At 39.8% G+C, this 21935-nt stretch overlaps 1 protein-coding gene across 1 annotated transcript in view; it reads left to right on the top strand.

The window, feature by feature from the left end:
* The window catches only part of CNTN4 (contactin 4), a 566875-nt gene that overhangs the window by 311969 nt on the left and 232971 nt on the right, over positions 1–21935 (top strand). The window contains exon 5 of the mRNA XM_003785487.3: positions 3366–3461. Coding sequence (XP_003785535.3) covers positions 3366–3461 — 96 coding nt within the window. The remainder of the gene's footprint in view (positions 1–3365; positions 3462–21935) is intronic.

Raw genomic sequence — 21935 nt, 5'->3', positions numbered from 1 at the left:
TTGCTTCTTCAGAGCAGGGACCTTGGAAAGAGACAAAAAATAAGTTTTTATCCTTGTTCTGGCTACTTCCTGGGTGGGTGAAGAACCTCTCTGAGCTTCATTCAGTTATATGACCTATAAACTGGGCATTTAAACTATCACAGAATTAAATTAATCTTATAAGAAAAACGCTTGGCACATGATGTGACCTCAATACATTTTGCAGGTAGCTTCTATTGTTGCTATTAGCGTGATGGTCATGGTGATAGAGCATTATCTATAATGTATTCTAATTATTTCAGAATTCCTGCTGCCACTGATCATTACCCAGTACCAAGGCTTTGGAGAGAAAATGATTCTAAATAAAATAATGTATGGGGGAATGTCGCTGGCAAAGACTTAGTCATGAGTATACAAGCGTCAAAAAATACCCATTCACACACAAAGTTCTTTGAGTTGAAAATTACCATGTTGCTAGCAATTAGGATCTGGATAGATAGTTAATTTGAAAAGGCTGATTTTGGACATGTAATCTTCCCCTGAATATGCACATAAACATCATGTCTTTTGATTAGCATCTGAGCTCAGCCAGTGTGTGTTTGCTATTTGGAACCCTTCCTTAAATGGAATGGGTGGAGTGTGATCCGCCCCTGGATCACAGTATTGTCTGGTGGACAAAACAAACTCATACTGAGTGCCAACCTTGGAGCAAGAAAGGTCGTGTACTTGCCCTCGGGGCTTTTCAAAGATTATCTCATTTAATCTTTGCACGTTATCATTTTAAAACAAAGCACATTTATTTTCATATTATTTATGAGAAAATTCAGACTTGTCCAAGGTCAACAGAGCTAATACCTGGCAGAGATGGTTTTCAAACTCAGGTCTACTTAACTAGAGTATTTTCATTCATTATGTAAGTAGGGTTTGCCATGGGGGAATCTATGTCAATTCACTATTAAGAAGGATTTCTAAATATTTTATTCTTCTCAAGTACCAGAGTAATGTGATATACTCTGAATGCCCAAATCTTATAGAATGGAATGAATACATAAACTAAAAAGGAACAGTAATCCAGTTTTATAAGCTCAGAAAGGACAGTTAAAATTCATTGCATTTCTCATTTTCTTTCTCATTTCTTAATACTATTTTTCTAGTCAGAAATGCCGATCGTCTTTGCCTAGATGAGCCCTGATCTCTATTATCTATCAGCTCTTAATTTTTCATGAAACTCTGAAAATTGAATGAGAAATCTGTACAGAAACATAGATGACTTACTCTAAGCGTCATCTAAGTCTTTAAGAACCGCTAGGTAGAAGTGACAATTGAGACTGATTTAGGGGTCATGGCTTAATTTATAACATTAATTCCATAATAAACTTTTTAAAATCTGTGTTTTAATTTCTTTTGAAGAAATCTCAAGATTGTATCCTTAAAGGGAAAAATACCATAGTCACCTGGTGCTCATTGAACAAAAAGAAGTCTATTACATCACAAATGTAACTCAAATTATAGCATTGATTTGTTTTGTGCTGAGTATGTGTGTGTCCTTCGTGTGCCCTTCTCACACCTCCCTGCTAGCAGTCTCCAGGTTGTCGTGATTAGGTGTTATGTGTCAGACCTGCCTGCTAAACTCTTGAGTCCCTACAGGGCAGAAGCTGTGTTCTCACAAAGCTTGCATCCTGAGCTGACAATCAAATGGTACTTACTGGAATTTTGACAAGTACATAAGAGATGAAGACAACAATGCATAAACTTAAATTTTTTCTAATTCCAGAATAATCTGGTAATTAAGACATGTATATACATAATTTTTCATGATTCTGAGTTCTCTTTAAAGCTATGCCTGAGTGCAGAAACGTTCCCATCTATAACTGCAGCCTTGTTGATTGTTGAGCTCATATGAGATAATCATCATCAACCCCCAAAGTGGCCAGCATGGAGGAGTTGTCAGTGAAGATTACTGTGCTCCAGTGTGCACAGCCAAATGGCTTGCAACCCTGCATGACACACTTGAATTGGAATAGCCCCCAAATCTGATAAGAGGTTATTAAATGAAATACTGTAAACAACAAAAAGTGAAGTAGCACTTAACACTCGCCTTCGTGAGAGGATTTACAGTTGGGAGGGTAGCAGGAAAGATATTTTTTGAACAATAAAATGTCTCACTTTATTAGACGTATTTCTTATATTAACTCATTTTTATTTGCAACTGCTTACTTACTGACTCAAACTATGATCTTTGGGTTTATAAATGTCTTATCTCTCTCACCAGACTTGACCTCCTTAAGTGAATAAAACTTACTTCCAAAAAGAACCATGAATAGTCCCTTCTAATTTAAAAATACATAAGAACATTAAAATAACATGCCCGTATATACACATATGCCTACTAATATACTTTATATAGTGGTGCATGAGTGTCATGGCTCAGCACCCATGCTCAATGGTTAGGGCACTGGCCACATACACTGGGGCTGGTGGGTTTGAACCCTGCCGGGTCTGCTAAACAACAATGACAGCTACAACAACAACAACAACAAAATAGCCGGGCTTTCTGGCAGGTGCCTGTAGTCACAGCTACTTGGGAGGCTAAGGCAAGAGAATCACTTAAGCCCAAGAGTCTGAGGTTGCTATGAGCTATGATGCCACAGCACTCTACTGAGGGTGACAGTGAGATTCTGTCTCAAAAAAAAAAAGGAGAGGGAGTCATATACTGGGTATATATTGAGAGAAAAGTATAATTACAGATAATAGAATGGTTTGTGAAGTGAACAGAATTATCAGAAAATATGGATTTTCTTCCTGATAATGGTATTAAATTACAGAGAGGCTTTAAACTTCTGATTCTTCTACTATACCTGCCCTATCCAATAGAATTTTCTGGAATGTTCTTATCTGTGCTATCCAATGTGGTGAGCCCTGATGGAGTGTGGCTGTTGAACACTTGGCATGTGACTAGTATGTCTGAGGAACTGAATTATAAATTATATTCATTTTTAACACTTTAACTGAATGTGAGTTGAATTTAATTTACTCTTGCTTTGAGCCTGGGGCCTCGTGAAGCGTATATATCTCACAGGTCTCTTGACCTATCTTCACCACATAAAACACCAGGGCCCCAAGGAAAAAAATTTTTGTCAATATGTTAATTATTTTAAATCTAAATAGGCACATGTGGCAAGTGGCTCTTTCAGTGAACAAAACAGCTATAGAATCAAGGAGCATGTCACAGTATCATGTGATAGGAAGCTAAACTGAATTTCCCGGGTATAGGTGCTACCAAGGCTGTGTGCAGCAGCAGAACTCTTCTCTTGAAATAGTGATACTTTCCCAAGGTATTATAGACTTTAAAGTTTAATTACGTTTTACTTTATTTCTCCCAACAGATCTTGAAAACTTTAAAACAAGAACAAGAAGCACGGTGTCTGTCCGTCGAGGTCAGGGAATGGTACTCCTGTGCGGCCCGCCCCCTCATTCTGGAGGTGTGTATACATGCTCTCACGTGCATTCTATACTGACTGCTGTGTTTCCTCCTTGAATGTGCTCCCTCTTGACAACAGCTGAGTGGACAGTATCATTTATAGGGGTTCCCAAAGTCCCTCCATATAGGAGAAGAACCACTGTGAATGCCTCTTAAAATGAGCGTAGGAAAATTTCAGATTGCGCAGATGATCCAGGGCACTACTGTGTCCTGGCACAAGGGGAAAGACACCTGGAGTCAATCAAGATCAGAATCCTGTGACTTGCTAAAGCAACATAGCTTGTTGCAAAGTAGCAACCAGTACTACCTACAACCTGGTTGGGTTGAAAAAAATGGTCCTGCTTCATTTCCTATCAGTGTTGGTGTGGGAATGATCTGTGAACTATCTCTACTCCACTTCTGATACTAACTCTATGAGTTTTTTCACACCAACAACCAATTTTTCAACCCTCTGGACATCGCCTGGCTGTCCAGTGATTCCATTGCATTGACACTAACAGACCTTCAGGGTACGGGCTCAGTCCCTCCCCCACTTCAGATGCCAATCACTAGCCCTTGACCTCCTGTACTTCTTACCAATTGCATATAAATTGGGGGCTCACACAATTCCCTCCTCAGACTCCATAATTTATTAGAATGGCTACCAGAACTCAGAGAAAACAGTTCACTTACTATACCAGCTTATCATAAAGAATACATGGAAACAGCCACATAAAGCCTACTCCAGGGCAAGGTCTGTCTGAGCACAGGGGTTCCTTTGCCTGTAGACCCTCCCAGCACATGGATAAGCTCGTCAGCCCAGAAGCTCACCAAACCCTGTGGTTCCATTCATTGGCCATTGGTAATTGCACTCAATTTCTAACCCCTCTCTCCTCCCCAGAGGTCAGGGATTGGGGACACAGGAGGAGAAGTGGGGGCTAAATTTTCTGTAAGCACCTAGTCCCCAACCTGGGTTTGATTAGCATAAACTCAAGTATGCTTGAAAGGGACTTACTATGAATAAAAAAAGATGCTTCTCTCACCTGTATCACTCAGGAAATTATAAGGGTTTTAGGAGATCTGAGCCAGAAACAAGAGACCAAATATGTATTTCTTATTAGCCTCAACATTATAGGATCAGACAGAGGTCTAAAGTCCCTTGACCGTGGGACTCAAGATCACTTTATGGAAACTCGTAAACAGCTAGATCACTTAGGAATCCATTTGATTGCAAATAACTAAATACCCAGCAAACACTAGTTTAAATAGATGAGGATTTACATTTCTCACAGGTAAGATTCTCAAAGGTATGCAGTCTAAAGCTAGCACAGCTTCTCAAAGATGTCTTCCAGGACTCAGGCCTTGCTCCTGTCCTTCTCTGAGGTCCTTAGCATGTGATGTGGCTGAGGAATGATGTTTGTATTCCAAACAGGAAGAGAGGGGCAGAAACAAGGGCAAAAGGCAAAAGGTTTTCACTGTTTCAGTTTATCTTTATTATGGAAAGTCTGCTTTGCCTGAGAACTTGGCCTACATTTCATTGATCACCCCCAGTGGGTAAGGGGGTGATCAAAATACATGAGAAATCAAGTATTTTGTGCAGATGCATCATGTCCTGGAAATAATAGGGGAGAACCTGGAGAGCTGTGGTGTGGGCAACTTGCAGTGTCTGCTGAAAGGACCGACGGCGACTAAAGGGCAAATATAAGAGCCCGTGAGAGTTCTGCGGTGTGGAGGTTTAATAAGTGGTAACATTTATCAGGATCTCTCTAAGGTCTGTGATGAAAAGATGGACAAACTCTACTCTTGGAAATTCAGGCCGAAGTTTAATGTTTAATCTACTCCCCTTGTTTTTGCCTGGCTTTTCTATTTGGCTTTATATATGATTAAAGGAGCACACTCTTAAAATGTAGAAAACCCCTTTTATGTTGTTGTCCTATATTCAAAAGCTGTGACTTTTTCTTTCTCATTGAATGCTCCAGCCAACATTTCCAGCAGAAAATCACAATTAGCAGAACAGCTAAAAGGCTTGCACTTCAAGTGCACTGCAAATAAAGGCAGAGCGCAAGAGGCAGGTGCCTTTGCCTGCCACATCCGGATTAAGGACATGGAATTGTTAGGGCTTCTGGTTTTTGAAGACTGGCAGAAAATCTAGGTTTGATTTCAGGGGGCTGTGTGTGGAAAATTGGATTATTCTTTTGGACTTCATGTTCCCTTCAAGTTAGTATCAGAAGCACGAAATTAAAGGCCAGGGTATGAGTTCTGGTCCTGGTTCTGTTTCAAATCATTATTTGATATTGGGTAAATGTCTTTAGACTCCTTATGCCTCCAACCTATAAAGTGAAGAGATTAAAAGAAATCTCTCAGATCCCTTTCAGTCCGATCATCATATAATTATTACCAAATAAAGGGTACACAGCTTATAAATCAAGTAAATTTGCATCATTGAAAGATTGTCTTTTACGTGAGGAAACCACTTACCCGTCGACATATTTTTAGATTCAGGTGATGTTCACTCAGAGTAACATAAAATCTGATCAAAATAAAAATGGAAGATTTTGCCCATTTCTTCTGCAGGCTATGTTCAAGCATTAAGCTTCGTAACGTGGCAGCAGCTCTAAAAATTAATCTTGTAGATACATTAAGAGAAAGCAGTGGTACTCTCTGGGATAATGATATCTTTAGGGGAGCGGGCACATGAAGTGACTCTGCACTGCTACACAGGGAAGCACCTGACTCCTTTCCCCTTCCCACAGAGAAACATATTAAAAATTCCCGTTGACATCCACCGAAATGTGCTTGTCTCTGCTGGCAGCAGTCAGCAGCTCTGAGATCCAGTTCCTTGAGCTGTGCTGACATTCCTGACAATCTTGATGGTGAAAGACAAGGAAATAAATATTCTTATTATGGGCCCCATTAGAAACTGTGTGCACAGTAGCACTGTGAGCAAGACAGGCAGGGCGAGGAAATTTTCGAGAAAACAACAAAGAAGAGCTTCAAGGTTGTACGAGAGCCCCTCAGACATCCATCAGTTTGGGGCGTTAGAGACAACAGTTTCCGGTGAAATCTCCCCAATTACTCAAAAGCCTCTGATGCAAACTGTACAGCAGTGATTCTCTGGCCGCTTTTCCAGGCTGTGCATCGCCATAAAGCTGGCAGAATCACCGTGAGCTACTGGACATACTGAGCATTTTAGACCCAGCATATGGTATCCCAGTTTCAATTGTAACAGATCATGCCGAGGAAAGGAAATGAGTCAGCCTTTATTATATCAGTGGGGGACTGAGTAATGGCATGAAATCCATTGTAAGGGATGCTGCATGTCCTATTTCAAAAGCTGTGCAGTGTCAGACCTTCTTAGGGTAACAGAGAAATGAGCAGCAATTAATCTGTTTTGAAAAGCATTTCAGTCAGCCAGTATTTCTAGCACGCTTCCATTCACTATTTTGTAGCGTCTTTGTCATTTCTTGTTGTGTATATATTCACCAAGAATTCACATATATATCTATATCTATATATATATAGATATATATATAGATATATGTAAGAATTCAGATGTGATGTTGCTGCATAGATTTTACCATGAAATGTTAAAAATAACAACCCCAAAATAGAAATGACTCTGATGAACTCTGGCTGTCCCTCCTGATAGAAACAGACATTACTGAAGCCCAGGATATTCATTTTGCTTTCTGCCAACTCCAGGGTCATTTGCCACCAGGAATTCGTGACCTTTCACCAAGCTCTCATTAAATAGGAATAAAACTGGAACTTTGATATTCTTCCTTGTAATATACTAAAATTGGTAGGTTATTAAATCCTCAACAACCATTCTTCAAGGAGGTTTTTGTGTCATTCCTTCTTTTTCTATGAGTCTCTAAGATCCTTGTTACTTACAGGGTGGTCCCTGGACCAGCCATGTCAGCGTCACCTGGAAATTTGATTAAAAGGAAGAACATCAGATCCCACCTAGGACCTACTGAATCAGGGCTTGCATTTTGATAAGATCTCCAAGTGAGCCTCTGCTCATGAAAGTTTGAGAAGCCCTGACCTGTATCTTTGGTTCACACACGCACCCCACCCCTGGCCAGTAGTGGGCAGGCATTTTATGAATCACCAGGGCGACTTCTTAAACCCACACTTGCACAGCCTTTTCTCAAGGACACTCTGACCCCATAAATCTGTAGTGGGGTCCCCAACACTGTTTTTTTTTTTTTGTTTGTTTTTTAAAAAAACCTCTCATTGATTCTGAGGCAGCACCAGATTTAAGACTCGGTCAACTTTGATTACCTTCAATTATATATAAAACTAGCCCAGGTCCAGCCCTTTAGTGATGGGGTGCTTTCATTTCTATATCACCCAAGCAGAATGTTTGGGCATGCCCTATGAAAAATTTATATTTGAAAGAATTTGAATTAAAATCTAATCACCCCTAAGGCTTTACCCTTAACTTGGTATATTTTTGTAGTTACACACAGGGAAATGAACAATTAAGAAAAGACCAGCTTTTCTTTGGTATTCATATTTAGAAATAGCATTTTACATTCAACCAGCTCTTCCTACAATGTTATTAGTGAAAGTGTGGCTTCTAAGAGTATTAAAAAAAAAAAAAGATAAGAAATGCATCTGATTCTGAGATTATTTTTATTATTAGGGATTTTAGAGACACTAGCTAGAATTTTCATTATTAGATGCTTTTGCACAGAACACATTCCCAGGGAAGTTGAATCCCATTCACAGGGCATCAGACCCAGGGACCTATAACAGAACATCTGTAGAGTTCTTCATGGTGTTTATAAGGCGTTAGTTTACATTATACTATCTTTTGATCCTCACAATAATCCCACAGGAAGTAAAAGCATGTGTTTCATAGATAAGAAAATCAAAGCAAAGAGATTATTTCAGGGCACATGCTAATCAGTGCAGGAACAAGAATTACTGTTGCCTGGATTGTGTCCTTTATTGCAGATAGTAGAGCATGGTGGGAATGTGTAGTACTCTCTATTATACCAGTGGTTTTTTGGGGTCTACCCCAGGTCAATTAAATCTGAATTTCTTGAGAACAGGGGTCTTCTGGCATCATTTATACTTTCGAAAGCCCCTCAGGTAATTTTATTATGCAGCCAGGGTGGAAAACTTGTGTCCTTGCATTACAAAATCAAGTAAGTCTTATCCCAGCAAAGCCTCTCTATTTGCAAACCTCTCCAGGGTTCCAAAAACTTAATTTAATTTGAACGTGCCCATACAGATTATAATCATGCCTGCTCACTGTATAGTTATTTCAGCTGGACCCTACTGTATTTATGGAGGACAGAGGTAAAAGTGTGAAAGTGGGACACCCGTGTTCCAGGCCCGGCTCTCCTGTTAACTTACTCTGTGGTCTTGGGCCCGTTATGTAACTCCTGGAGCCCTGTTTCCTCATTTGACTTCTCTGTTGTCCCACACCTACTCAGCTTTCAGTATCAGGATGTCACCTTCAGGGTCAGACTCACCCAGTTTCTTACTTAGTCCAAACTACGCTGACAGATCACTGAGCCAGGACTAATCTTACTGCACAAAAATTTAGTATCCTCTATGCCCAGAATAATCTTCAAGATATCCACATTCTAGCCAAGCTGCCAGCTCCCCCTAACTCCCCACTTAATCCCTCTTTTCCATCTTCTTCCCCACACTGGCTCCCACAGTTACCAATTCTGTGTAACCTTAGATTTTCAGCTGCCTCTCTATTCGCTCCAAATACCAGCCCATTTCATTATAGTTCAGACACTTAGCTCTTGTCCTCAATTCTCACCCAAAGAAGCACTAGATCCCATTTTAACTCCACTCCAAACCTCCAGCTCTAACACACTGTCTTTGCAGCCTAAGTATTGCTAATGCCGGGAAGTCTAGACACTGAGCCATCATGTCAGACCCCCTTGGATATTGACATCAGCCTGACTAGGGCCTAGATTTGTTACCCTGCACTCTGAACAGCTGGCCACTTTCCTGGGGAAGCAGCCCCTCTCCGTCCAGCCTGTGTTCTCTCTACTTTCTCTCATTGACCTTTGTGGTTCTCTTCTTCCCCATATCTTGGCTCTCAGCGTAACTCTCAACTCTTCACACAGAATTAAGCCCAGTGCATGGAATGGGAATCTGTCCTGTAAACCTTTCAAATATGTCATAAAGGTAAAACGTCACAACAAATGTGGCAGCAATTTGCACCATTAAAACTTCCCATCATTCCTGACTTTATTAATAAGGATTGGTTTGATTATTTTCCTTTGCTTACCAAAGTTAAATCAGAAAACCGCTTGCCTTTAGAGATATATGATTCTTGATTTACATTCACATAACAACTTTTAAATAGGCAAATGTTTTTCATATATTTCTCCCAAGAGATTCAAATAGAATTTCCATCTATTGTTAACATAAATTGGTGGGCAGCACCTGTGGCTCAAAGGAGTAGGGCGCCCGCCCCATATGCCAGAGGTGGCGGGTTCAAACCCAGCCCCGGCCAAAAACTGCAAAAAAAAAAAAAAGAAACATAAATTGGTGATGCTCTGGCATTGTGGCTTAAATAAAATGCTGATTTAGCCATTCTTCTAACATTTGAACATTGCTCTTAAAGACTCAGAAATGATAACTCTGCCAATAGTTTTCTCACAAGCCAAGTCCCATGTCATTCTTTATATTTGCATTTTATATTTAGTGGGTACAAAAGGTGCCCAGGTTCTAATTTCTTAGACGAAGCAGCATAAAGTAGGCCTAGGAGGAGGGAAGACCTTTAAAATACTGCTGAAATAATGCTGAATGGTTTCTTTTTTAAACAGATAAAGAATGTTGTCTTAAGCCACATATTTTATGTGGTTGTTAAGCAAAATGGCCTAGCACAGTGGCTCACTCCTGTATTCCTAGCACTCTGGAAGGCTGAGGCAGGTGGATTGCCTGAGCTCAGTCAGGATTGGAGACCATCTGAGCAAAGTGGGACTCCATCTCTACTAAAACTAGTGGGCATGGTAAAGGGTGCCTGTAGTCTAGCTACTTAGGAGGCTGAGGCAAGAGGATTGCTTAAGCCCAAGAGTTTGAGGTTGCTGTGAACTATGATGCCCCAGCACTCAACCCAGGGTGAGAGTGAGACTCTATCTCAAAAATGAATAAATAAATAAATAAATGTAAAAAGCAAAATGTGAAATTTCTAAATGGTTATAAGATTAACAATCACTTCATTACATGAAAACTGATAAGAAGACCATGGCCCATGTTACTACCCTCTTCTGGTCCTGGGGAAACCATGTTTGGACATGCATATGAGAATGAAGAGAGGCCTGGCTTTCCACTTCAGTTATCTGATTCTGTGTATGCGCAATGAGGGAAGGGGGCTCAAATCCCATGTTTAAAACAACTTAAATAACTAATGATAAATGAAGGTCTTAGGAGCCCGAGTCTTTGTTGCTTGGCCACCACTGAACCATGTGGGTCCTCTGATGCCCATTTCACATCGCCTAAGAAGTGACTTCCCTGAGAAATGCCTTATCACCTGCAAATAATTTAACACACACAGGTGTCCAGTAAATTAAGGCTGACCTCATTGGGAATCAATGATTCAGAAAAGGTTCTGTCATAAGGCAAAATATGGGTTCTTGTCATCTGGACTTGGAACCCTAGAAAATGATGTTTAAAATACTGGCTGGGAGTGCCATTGAAATACTGTTCCTGTATCATTCTTCAAGAATGTTGGGAGTCAGTCAAACTTGGGTGAAACGCCCTTTATAATTCCTACAGAACACGCATTCTGATTTTCATTTCTTAGCAGAGGAAATTGATATATTTCCCTAAATAGATATCTGTCTCAATTCATTGAGGAAAGGCTAACATTTAGTTCAGGGGTCCTCAAACTTTATAAACAGGGTGCCAGTTCACTGTCCCGCAGACCATTGGAGGGTCCCAGACTGCAGGCCCCAGGACAAGTCAGCTGCTAAGCAGGACAGGCAGCGGCAGCAAAAACACCTGGCAGGCCGGATAAATGTCCTCGGCGGGCCACATGTGGCCCATGGGCTGTAGTTTGAGGACGCCTGATTTAGTTCATGATAGGTTGGATAGTTTGTTCAAACATCAGTTTTTAAATATTCTTTTTTCATTTTTTATTTAATTTTTAATTAAAATCATTACAGTATACATTTATGGGGTAAAATGTAGTGATTTGATATACAGTGTAGAATGCTTAAATCAAACTGATTAACATATCCATCACCTCACTTTTTTTTTGTGGTAAGACATTAAAAGTTTACTCTTAGGTATTTTGAAATATACCCTTGCATTGTGCACATTAGGTGAGATCCCCCCAAATGACCTTTCTCCTCCCACCCATCGGCCTCCCCCTCACCCCTCCCTTCTCTCTCCTCCTCCCTCCTCCTTGCTAGGAAACTTGACATCATCTGTGTTTACCTGGATGGAGTTGTAACACATTCTTCTTAGTAAAGTATCTCGAGAATGATTTTTTTAAAAAAGCATCTAATGTACTCAATACTATTGTGAAACTAATACATAATCACACACTCATAAGAGTTTTGAACTATTCCTAAAGCAGTCTTATTTGGTGCTTCTTGACTCTCCACAATGTTCCTTTGAAAGATATGAACGTAGCCTCTTTTATCTGAAAAGTAATCACCCAATTCCTCCCTTTTTCTATTTCCCACTTTGCCAATCAGAAGAGGTTATAGCACATTAGTGGTTTAATCAGCATAAAATAATGCGAAACAGTTTGCAAGGTGATGCTTTCCTGCGTTCATTAAGCCTTCTCTTTTACCCATTGAGCAGATAAAAAAAAAGAGCTGCACTGATCAGGGACTACTTGTTACAAACTGTCTGACCCAAGTGGTGTGGTGGAGTGTTTCATGTTTAGGAAGATAGGCCACTGGGAGGGTTTGTCCTTACCCCATCAAAGGCAGGCCCCGTTTCTCTCAGTCGTGAGAGCATTTAGCTCAAAGAAAGAACCAGCAAAGGCAGCAAAAGGGAGGAATTGAGGTGTGGCACGTCCACAGGAGAGACTCACTCCTCCGCTACCAGATACGACAAGAAGAGAGGCGACTGTTTCTGATGTCAGTTATCTCAAAAACTGGTGAGGTGTATTCTGTGATGATACTGACATGCATTTTACCTTTGAATTTTCCTGTCGACTCTTTCAAAAACAACTGGACTATTTTATGACTGTACTTTTGAATGCCTGGATGTCAACAGCTATACACTTAGGAGTAGAAAAAAGTAAGTTTCTGTACGTAACAAACATTCCCTGGTTGTAGAAAAATTCTAGACCTTACACAGCTGAGCCCTCAATTTCTTAAATTAACCTGTATAGAGAATTGCTGGTCCGGTTTCTAAGAAGAATTCCCCAAGAGTGAGAGCTGTATACCTTGCACTTTGATTCTGCTTTTGGTTCTAGGAAGAAAGATGTTTAAGCTGTTTCTGGAGCTATACCAAGTCCCAGGCCATAGCACTTAGAAATGGCCTCAGCTACTTAATAAACACAGTTAATTAAATATCTTGTTCAGTAGTCTAAAGAGAATCATTTAGTTTTTTAAAAGAGCAGAAATAAATTTCAAGAAATTCTTTTCTATCTCTACTTTCCCTCGTTTGCTTTTGTGTAAATGTTTCCATGTTCTTCATTGGGCAGAAACCAGGGATTATATTTAGTTCATTAATGATGGTCCCAATTACCCAGCCTCTCTCCTGACAGTTACTCTACTCTGCACTGACTTTAATGACAGGTAGTACGTAAGTGTATCTGTGGCTACAAAGATGTAAATTCAAGTTGGGAAAGTCTTCATTTTCTTTTTGAACATAAAAAAAGCAATTATCTCCAGATTTAGAAGTGGGCCCAGTGGTCAGTCGGAGTAAGGGCCAAATATATTAGTAGGAAAAGGAAATGGTCACTGGAAAGTGAGATTTGATCCACAAAGCCAGTTGATCTACGAACTGTGATCATTCCACAAAGCTCAACTGCATGCAGAGCTTTCCCTTTTGGAGCTGTCCTGGCCTGGAAAGCAGTGAAAGAGGATACCGTGTTGGAACACAGGTGCTGGTAGGGATGTGAAGAGTCTGGAGGTGGGAAAAACACATTGCGTATCCAGAAGCGTGTCAGCAGGGTGTGCTAGCCGGAAGAGAACAAGCCATCAGCACTGATCTTTCAACAACATGAACCTGGCTGAGCATTTCATAAATAGTCCAGTGGACAGTCACTGCAGGATATGGGGGAATCATTCTTGTTTTAATGCCTACTGGAAATACATCCTATGAATCTCATCTTTCTAGCTGAAAACGAAATGAGCAGTTCTTTGGGTCCATTTTCAGCAATGAGCTGGTATTTTGTCAGGTCAGTGCAGCATGATGTTACGTTGAATTAAGCAGGATAATGGTGCAGCACACAGAATGAGGAAACGCTGACCGAGCCCTGGAAATGTGGGACTAGGCTCTGGTTAGCAGCCTAGAAGCTGAAGACTCAGAAATGGAATATTTATCGACTGCTGTCAAGAACCCTGATCCTGTGAGTCCAAGGCACAAATAAGAAGTTGACAATTTTTCTGATTTTTTTTTTTAAGCTTGCTCAGTTTAGTCTTTAGACATTAAGGAAGAAAATAACTGAAATAGGCCAAACTGAAAACCAGAAAAAAAACTATATATTTGGGAAAGTAAAGTTGACTTTCACACACAGAAGAATAGATGGCTGCATTTTATTTAAGGGTAGGATTAAAACTTCTGAATCTGTGTAACATCAAATACTGATTTAAAAGGAAATGATTAGAAACAGAGCTATTTGCTAACATTGGGACATCCCCTGGAACTTAAAAAATAAATATGTATTGTACTTTAAAAAAATAAAAAATCTAAAGCTTTTTTTTTTTTTTGAGACAGTCTCACTGTCACTCTCGGTAGAGTGCGGTAGTGTCATAGCTCACAACAACCTCAAACTCTTGGGCTTAAGTGATTCTCTTGTCTCAGCCTCCCAAGTAGCTGGGATTACAGGCCCCACCATAATGTCCATCTATTTTTATTTTTTGGTTGTAGTGGTCATTGTCGTTTGGCAGACCCAGGGCTAGATTCGAACTAGCCAGCTCCAGTGTGTGTAGCTGGTGCCCTAGCTGCTGAGCTACAAGGCGCCGAGCCAAATCTAAACATTTTTTAAAAGGAAATAATTTAATTAGTTACATGACTGTATATTCATCAAGGACCAACAAGATGTATGAAAAACTTAATAAATCAAGCTGATTGGATTCCACCATATTCACTAATGATTTTGACTTTTGTAGATATATAGAAAAAATACAAAATTCCAAATGGGACGTGTAATAGTTGCACAGAGAGACTTACCTCTGTCTACACTATGAACTAAAAGAAACATATAATCTTTTACTCAGGCTGACTGGGAGAACCTTCATGCCATCTTAGGTACATACTAGCTGATAACAAAACAATGGGCAGCCATTTTGTACCAAGCCAGGGACGCTCTTTCCTTCTCTAGCTGCAACACACCCTCTTTGCCTCTTTCCTTCTTTAGCTGTAACACACCCTCTATCCCTCACATCAGCTAGTTGCAAGTTAACACATTATCACAATCTTCACTGTCACAGTTAGCCCCTGGATAGGAGGTGTGTTTTAACAACACTCCGCAGGAATTCATAGACCCATATGGCAGGCACAGCTGGAAAGATAACTGGAGTTGGTAATGTAGCATTGCAGAAATATCCAAAGAATCTCTACTTTGTGAAGTAATTCAGAATGTGCACACTTTCTCCTTCCCTCACATCGGTACATACACTCAGGAACACCTGGGAAATGCCAGGATGCTTCAGTTATAGGTGTTTTAAGCCTAGTTCTTACCATTTCATGCAAATCAGGGTTTGCCTTTTAAAAAGATAGATGGGGCTCGGCGCCTATAGCTCAAGTGGCTAAGGCGCCAGCCACGTACACCTAAGGTGGAGGGTTCGAATCCCCAGCCCGGACCCGCCAAACAACAATGACGGCTGCAACCAAAAAATAGCCGGGTGTTGTGGTGGGCGCCTGTGGTCCCAGCTACTTGGGAGGCAGAGGCAGGAGACTCGCTTGAGCCCAGGAGTTGGAGGTTGCTGTGAGCTGTAATGCCACGGCACTCTACCCAGGGGGGACAGCTTGAGGCTCTGTCTCAAAAAAAAAAAAAAAAAAAAAATACAAAGATAGATGGGATTTTTAAAACTAAAGTGGCTAAATATCACAGTTCTTCCTTCTCTGGTTTCCTCTGTCAATGGAAAAGAACCTAAATCCTGTAAAATAATTTAAAGAGATTTTATTTTGAGCCAAATATGTGTGACTCTGGCCCGTAGAGCCACGCCTAAGAAGCCTTGAGCAAGTGGTTTCACTTTGGTGGGTTATAGTTTGGTCTTATACATTTCAGTGAAATAAGAATTACATGGAAAATCATAAATCCATATATGGAAGGCATATGTTGGTTTGGCCAGAAAAGGCAAGACATCTCAAAAGTGCAGCTTCCAGGTTATAGATGGCTTTAAAGATTCTTTTAATTTGTAATTGGGTAAAGAAAGGAAGCCCTGTCTGAAGGCTTATAGTGTTTTAAGTCTGTTAATCAGAGACAAGTGACTGGACAGATACCAAGACCCAAGTGATCTGTTAAGTACATTGTTGACCTGTAGGTGTGGCTTAACCATACAGGTTAAAGGCGTTAGGCCTATTAATGATTTGGTAAGTTATTGTTACAAAGAACAACTCCAAAAGGGATAGGGCATAACTAGGGGCCCCTTGTCTTTGTGGCTGGCAACTCAGCTTTAAGGGTTTTTTGATGTGAGAATGGAGGTCCCCCTTGGCCAGAAGGGGATCCATCCACTTGGCCAGGGGACTTAAGATTTTATTACAATTACACCATTTACTGCAAAATGAAGTAGGTCTGATATCAGTACCAAAACATAAGAAAGGCATTTGTACTTCTTCTTCTCTGTGTTTCTTGCTACCTTGCAAATTTGTTACGTCTGCAAGCCAGCACTTCTGCTAAATGTACAGCTCTGGTTGACTTCAGTAGAAGTAGTTGTGATGAATGAGATTTATGATTGGATTTTAATGGAGTGTGTAAATTGGGATTTCAAGGTGGAAGAGAATAGATTGCTTTTAAAAAGTGAAACTATGAGAGTTTGGCAGAACCAGTAGACCCAGCAGATACAGGAATAGGCAAAAGGACACAGTCCTTCCTGCTGTGTGGCCAACAGTTCTGTTAGGCAGTAAAAGGATAATGAGATCATCACACTGAGATGTGTGGTTTTGGTTGTGATGTGGAGATGAGGAGAAGGGAAACTGAGTTCAGTGAGTGTGTTAAGTAGGACAGGATGTGGGCTGGGGAGTCGGAGAAGGCTGGCTTGAAGAAGTAGTTCTGGAGCTTAAGTCTGAAGAACGAGAAAGCAGAAGGCAAGGAGCATTATAGAAAACAACAGCACAGAAGTCAGGAGTGGGAGGTTGTCAGAAGAGGCTGCCATGGCATATTGGGTCTGGACATCAGCAAATGGTTTTTCAGTTGTCTGTGAAAGTGGTAAGTGAAGCGGTAGAAAGTGCTAACTTGGTTCCTCAAAATCACACGAAATGACAACACCAATAAGTCGGAAACAGAGAATGGCTATCACATCGCCTCAAACTTAGGATCTAAGATTGGTATTCTGGGAGCCCCATGTGATCAGTCTACAGAAATGAAGGGATTACACCCAGTTTTAGTTGGTGAACCCAAGCTTTAGATAGAATCCCAACTAATGTTCATAAACAGAGTCAAATAAAAAACCTACCCTATCATGACTTAAGTAGGAAAAAGCTTATCGATCAAGTGGTGGAGGGAAGGGGGGGGGCGTCCTTGTTGCCTAAGGATGCAAAATAAAACAAAACAAAGAAAAGTGCATGTGAAAAGCACACCTGGAGCAAATTAATGGATGTATATTCATTGCACTTTCAGTAAGTACAAGAAAATGTGGATCAAGTACAAGAGCCACAAAAAGTACAAAAAAAGATGCTCATGTCAAAAGAGACCTTCCTCCAAAGCAGATTGCGGTTTGAAGGGAACTGGCAAAGATTAGAAATGAAAGCATTAAAGTCTGCAATGCAGATTTAGTAAAAATGGAAGTAGTGATAAGTGTGGCTAACTAGATAAGTTTTTATAAAGAACATAAAAGGAAAGTGTATGATCGGAAACCTTCATAAATGTGCAAATTGGTAGTAAAGTTCCAATCCATATGTAATCGGTGTAACTAATAAAGATATATAAAGATAAAAATATTATTTAATTTTGCAGGACACTTACCATGCCATGTTTGTTTATCATCCTTTTAATAATAAAAGCATATTATAGTTTCTCATCTTCAAGAGGGAGTAAAAAGTTATGATGGTAGTAATTATTTTTAAAAATATAGATCGAAGCAGAAATAAAAATGGGATGCGTGCCTTCTAAGTTGTTAGAGACATAAAGTCAAAGCTATAATATATTTGACCAGAGACCAAAAATAAAAATGAGCAAAAAAGCATAAGTGGAAAAAATATTCAGAAATACAATAGATGTAAAAGTTATGAAAAAATATAAAGACATTTAACTTCCCTACTGAACCTAACAGCCTCAGATTGAGTTAGAAATTTTTGTGACCTAAGCATAATCTGATAGCATAAAGTATCTATTCTACTAACAAAAAGACTGCTTTTTTTTAAAGGGGCAGAATTATTAGTTTCAGATCAAATATTATTTGAATACAAAAGCATTAAAAGAAGGCAATTTTTGTTATTAAAATACACCAGCCATAGGGAAGACATTACATTTATGTTGTTTTAAACACCCCAAAACATAGAGTCAAAATACATAAAGCTAAGCATTTGGAAATACAAGGACACTTGTATTTAAAGCACACCTGTTATTTAACTTTATAAACCAAAGAGAGATATAAGAATATGGAGAATTTGAATAATGTAAAAATAAGATCAACCGTTTTAAATGTAAACCTATAACTATGTTCATGCACTTTACATAAGTGCCTCTGTAATTCACATGTTAATAGGTTACAATGTTCAGGCAAAAAAGGGGAGGGCACTTTCTACTGTGATATAATTAAACAAGAAATTAGTTATAGACTAATTTTACACAACACCACAACACATTTTTTAAAAATGTAAATTTCAAATCACATTTCTAATATCAACTGGCTGAAAGAAAAATAAAAACCATAATAATGTATATTTTTTAAAAAGAGGCTAGAACACATACATGTATCCTTATAGAATTTATGAAAAGTGGACTCTGAAGGAAATTAACCTTAAATTCATTATTAAGGAAAGAATGCTGGAAATCAGAATCAGCAACTTAGGTGTTCGTCAAGTTCAAAAGGAACAGACACAAGACAAAATGAAGGGAAATGAAAGGAAGGAAGATAAAAGTCAAAATTACTGAATTAGAAAATAGAAAACAGTACACAGGAGACATTCCAAAGGAGCTTTGAGAGAGAAAAAATATATGTATTTGTCTCTAAATCTAATAAAGAACAAACAAGAGAGATACAAACACAAAATTAGAAATTAAAAAGAGCACACAATTTTGCATAAAAGATTGAAAATCATGAAAGAAAAGTATGAACAACTCTATGATCATTTAAACATCTGGATGAAATGCATAATCTACTGAGAATCTATAAATATAACAAAATTAAACCAAGAAAATACAGAAAATATGAATAGTTCAATTATCATGGAAGAAATTGGAAGTCGTCAGCAATTACTTTCCCCAAGTGCTCTGGGCTTTACATTTTATAAAGAAAATCTTGCAAACTTCTAAGGTAATTCCCTTGCTGAATAATTTGTGTCAGAGCAAGGACAAGATGAAAAGCTACCAGTTTATCTTCTGAGATGAGAATAATCTTGGCACCAAAATTTGGCAAAGACAGGAAAAGGAGAGAGGCTGTCACTGAGGAATGTTAGTAACACTTACAAATCGTGGATAGTCTCCGTCAGGCATGAGTTTGAATACTTTACACACATTAGCTCATTTAACCCTTACAAAACCCTCATCATCTAGGTGTTATTCTCGTTTTATAGATGAGAAAAAATGTTGAGATATTGTTTAAGTAAGTATGGCATTCCTCAACAATCCATGACCTCTCACTTCAGGGTGAGTGTGTGTGTGTGTTTTACATATATAATGGGCTAAGCATTTTAAAAATACAGGTAACTCATAAGAAGCCAACATAAACTTTTGCTCAAATCATATCCTATTCCAGATTAAAAATACAAAAGCACAAACAAAACTTAAAAATAAAACAAAACATCATGAAGAGTAAGAAGATACTTCTCTGACCTGCTGAGTGATAGCCAATGCCACACTTAAGAGAGGACAGAGAGACAAATAAGAATGAAGCAGTTGTTACCGGAATTTCGCTCTTCAGTAAGTTTTTCATCTCGGGGATTTGAGGAATGAACCCACGGACCACAGATCAGTGGCAAGACAGGATTTTATTTAGAAATTAGAAAGGAATACAGAAGAAGAAAAAGGCACCAGAGCCTCTGGCAGGGGGAAAGAACTGACTGAGGAGTCTCTATGTGGGCTCTTTATCTAGAGGTATTAGGTCTTGAGAATTTATACCTGGCCAGGACTCGGCAACTAGAAACCCATTTTCATCGTTACTGAGGGTTAGCAACAGAGGAATGAATGCAGCCCCTCCAGCTCAGGGCAAAAGGGCAGGGTGTTCCCTGCATGAACTTGCCTAAGCCTAGGGAAACTGGGGTCCCCTGTCCAGCCTTGAATGGGGGGAACCCTGTATCACAATGTTTATAATTTTTATTTTTATTGCAACAGAGTCCCACCCTATATACCCTGAGCTGAGTTGCGAGTTGCAATGGTGTCTTAGCTCACTGCAACCTCAGGCTGGGCTGTGGGCATCCTGCTGCCTCAGCCTCTGGAAGCAGCTGGGATTACAGGCACTCACTGCGGCATCCGGCTAGTTTTGGGGCTTATTTATTTATTTGCAGTTTTTGGCCAGGGCTGGGTTTGAACCCACCGCCTCTGGTATATGGGGCCAGCGCCCTACTCCTTTGAGCACAGGCACCACCCATTATTATTATTATTTTTTTTAATGAGTTAGGGTCTCACTCTCACTCAGGCAAGACTTGAAGTCCTGAGCTCAAGCAATTCGCCCTCCTCAGCCTCCCACAGTGCTGGGATTACAGGTGTGAGCCTCCCCACTGCCCCCAGCAATGTTTATAATTATTGCATGCTAGCACACCAGGGCTCATTGCATCATGATTTATGTTTTTTGTTATTTGCAATAAAAATGCTTTTCTAGAGAAAATTTTCATAACAAAAAATTGAAAATAAAAAGAATGTGGCTGGATTTAGTGAGTTCTGTGGTTGCTTCAAGCTCAGGTTTTACATGGCTCTCCACTGTTAATTACTGCTTTCTCCTTAAGAGCATTTCTGTACCAGCCTTTGGGGGAGGAAGATGTCTGCATTATACGGGGGAGTTTCCCCACTGCATGGACACATTGGTCTCCTGTAAATCATTTAACTCTTTTATTACTTACTTTTTCATTGGAAAATCACTCTGGATACTCAAGTTAAAATAGCTGTCCTTGCTACCCTGCCGTGAGAGATGGGTATCACTAAAAATGCCTGGATTGGCAGTAATCCGCTTTGCTCCTGCCCGGAGCTGTGCTGAATCTCCAGTGGCAGGTCCTCGCCGTGTTACTGGGGCAAGTGTGCAGTGATGTGCATTAAATCTGTGCTCAGCAATACTCAGACGACTTGACCTTCTGCAGGGAATGAAAAAATACATACATATAAACACCCCCATTCCCAAATGGCACCGTAGCCTAGTTAAGAAAATTGCTTGTGGGGGAGTGCATTATGCTAACAGGAGTAGTTCATTGTCAGGTTAGAAAACTTTAAATTCAATTTGACATAGCTTCTGTTTTCATTTCCAATACTTACCTTGACTGGGGAAATGTATGTTTGTCACAAAAAAAACAGCCAGTGAAATATAGTGAGGGACTGGGAGAGTCAGCAGTTGGAAGCCTGCAAATGCCCTGGACTGAAATATTTCATGTTTTAGTTTGTAGCAGACACCAAACCAAATTTGCTTTCCAGGGCCTGTTTTTTCGGTGAAATCCTATGTACCTAGCAGCTATCTTCAACAGCAAAAACACAATCAACATAAGTTATCTCGTCATGTACTAGCATTCTAGCTGGCTCATAACCAATTAAGAATCACATCTGAATTAAATGTGGAGGTTCAAGGCTCAGAGTAGTGGAGAAAGCCCAGAATGCCATCCTGTCAGTTTCCCGACCCCACCATCGGCAGCAGCATTCACCACCATGACGGTGTTGTACTCACTGTTCAACACCACATACGACCTCTCTGGCTTGAATATCAGAATAGATCCAGAAAGCTTAACGTATACAAGCTTTCACGTGACTATACTGAAATTTTCAGAATGACAATGAACAGGCCCATTAAAAGATAAAACTGGG

This window comes from Otolemur garnettii, unplaced genomic scaffold, assembly GCF_000181295.1.
Source record: "Otolemur garnettii isolate 467f Iridium unplaced genomic scaffold, OtoGar3 scaffold00015, whole genome shotgun sequence".
Lineage (NCBI taxonomy): Eukaryota > Metazoa > Chordata > Mammalia > Primates > Galagidae > Otolemur > Otolemur garnettii.
This window is presented reverse-complemented; position numbering and strand designations above follow the sequence as displayed.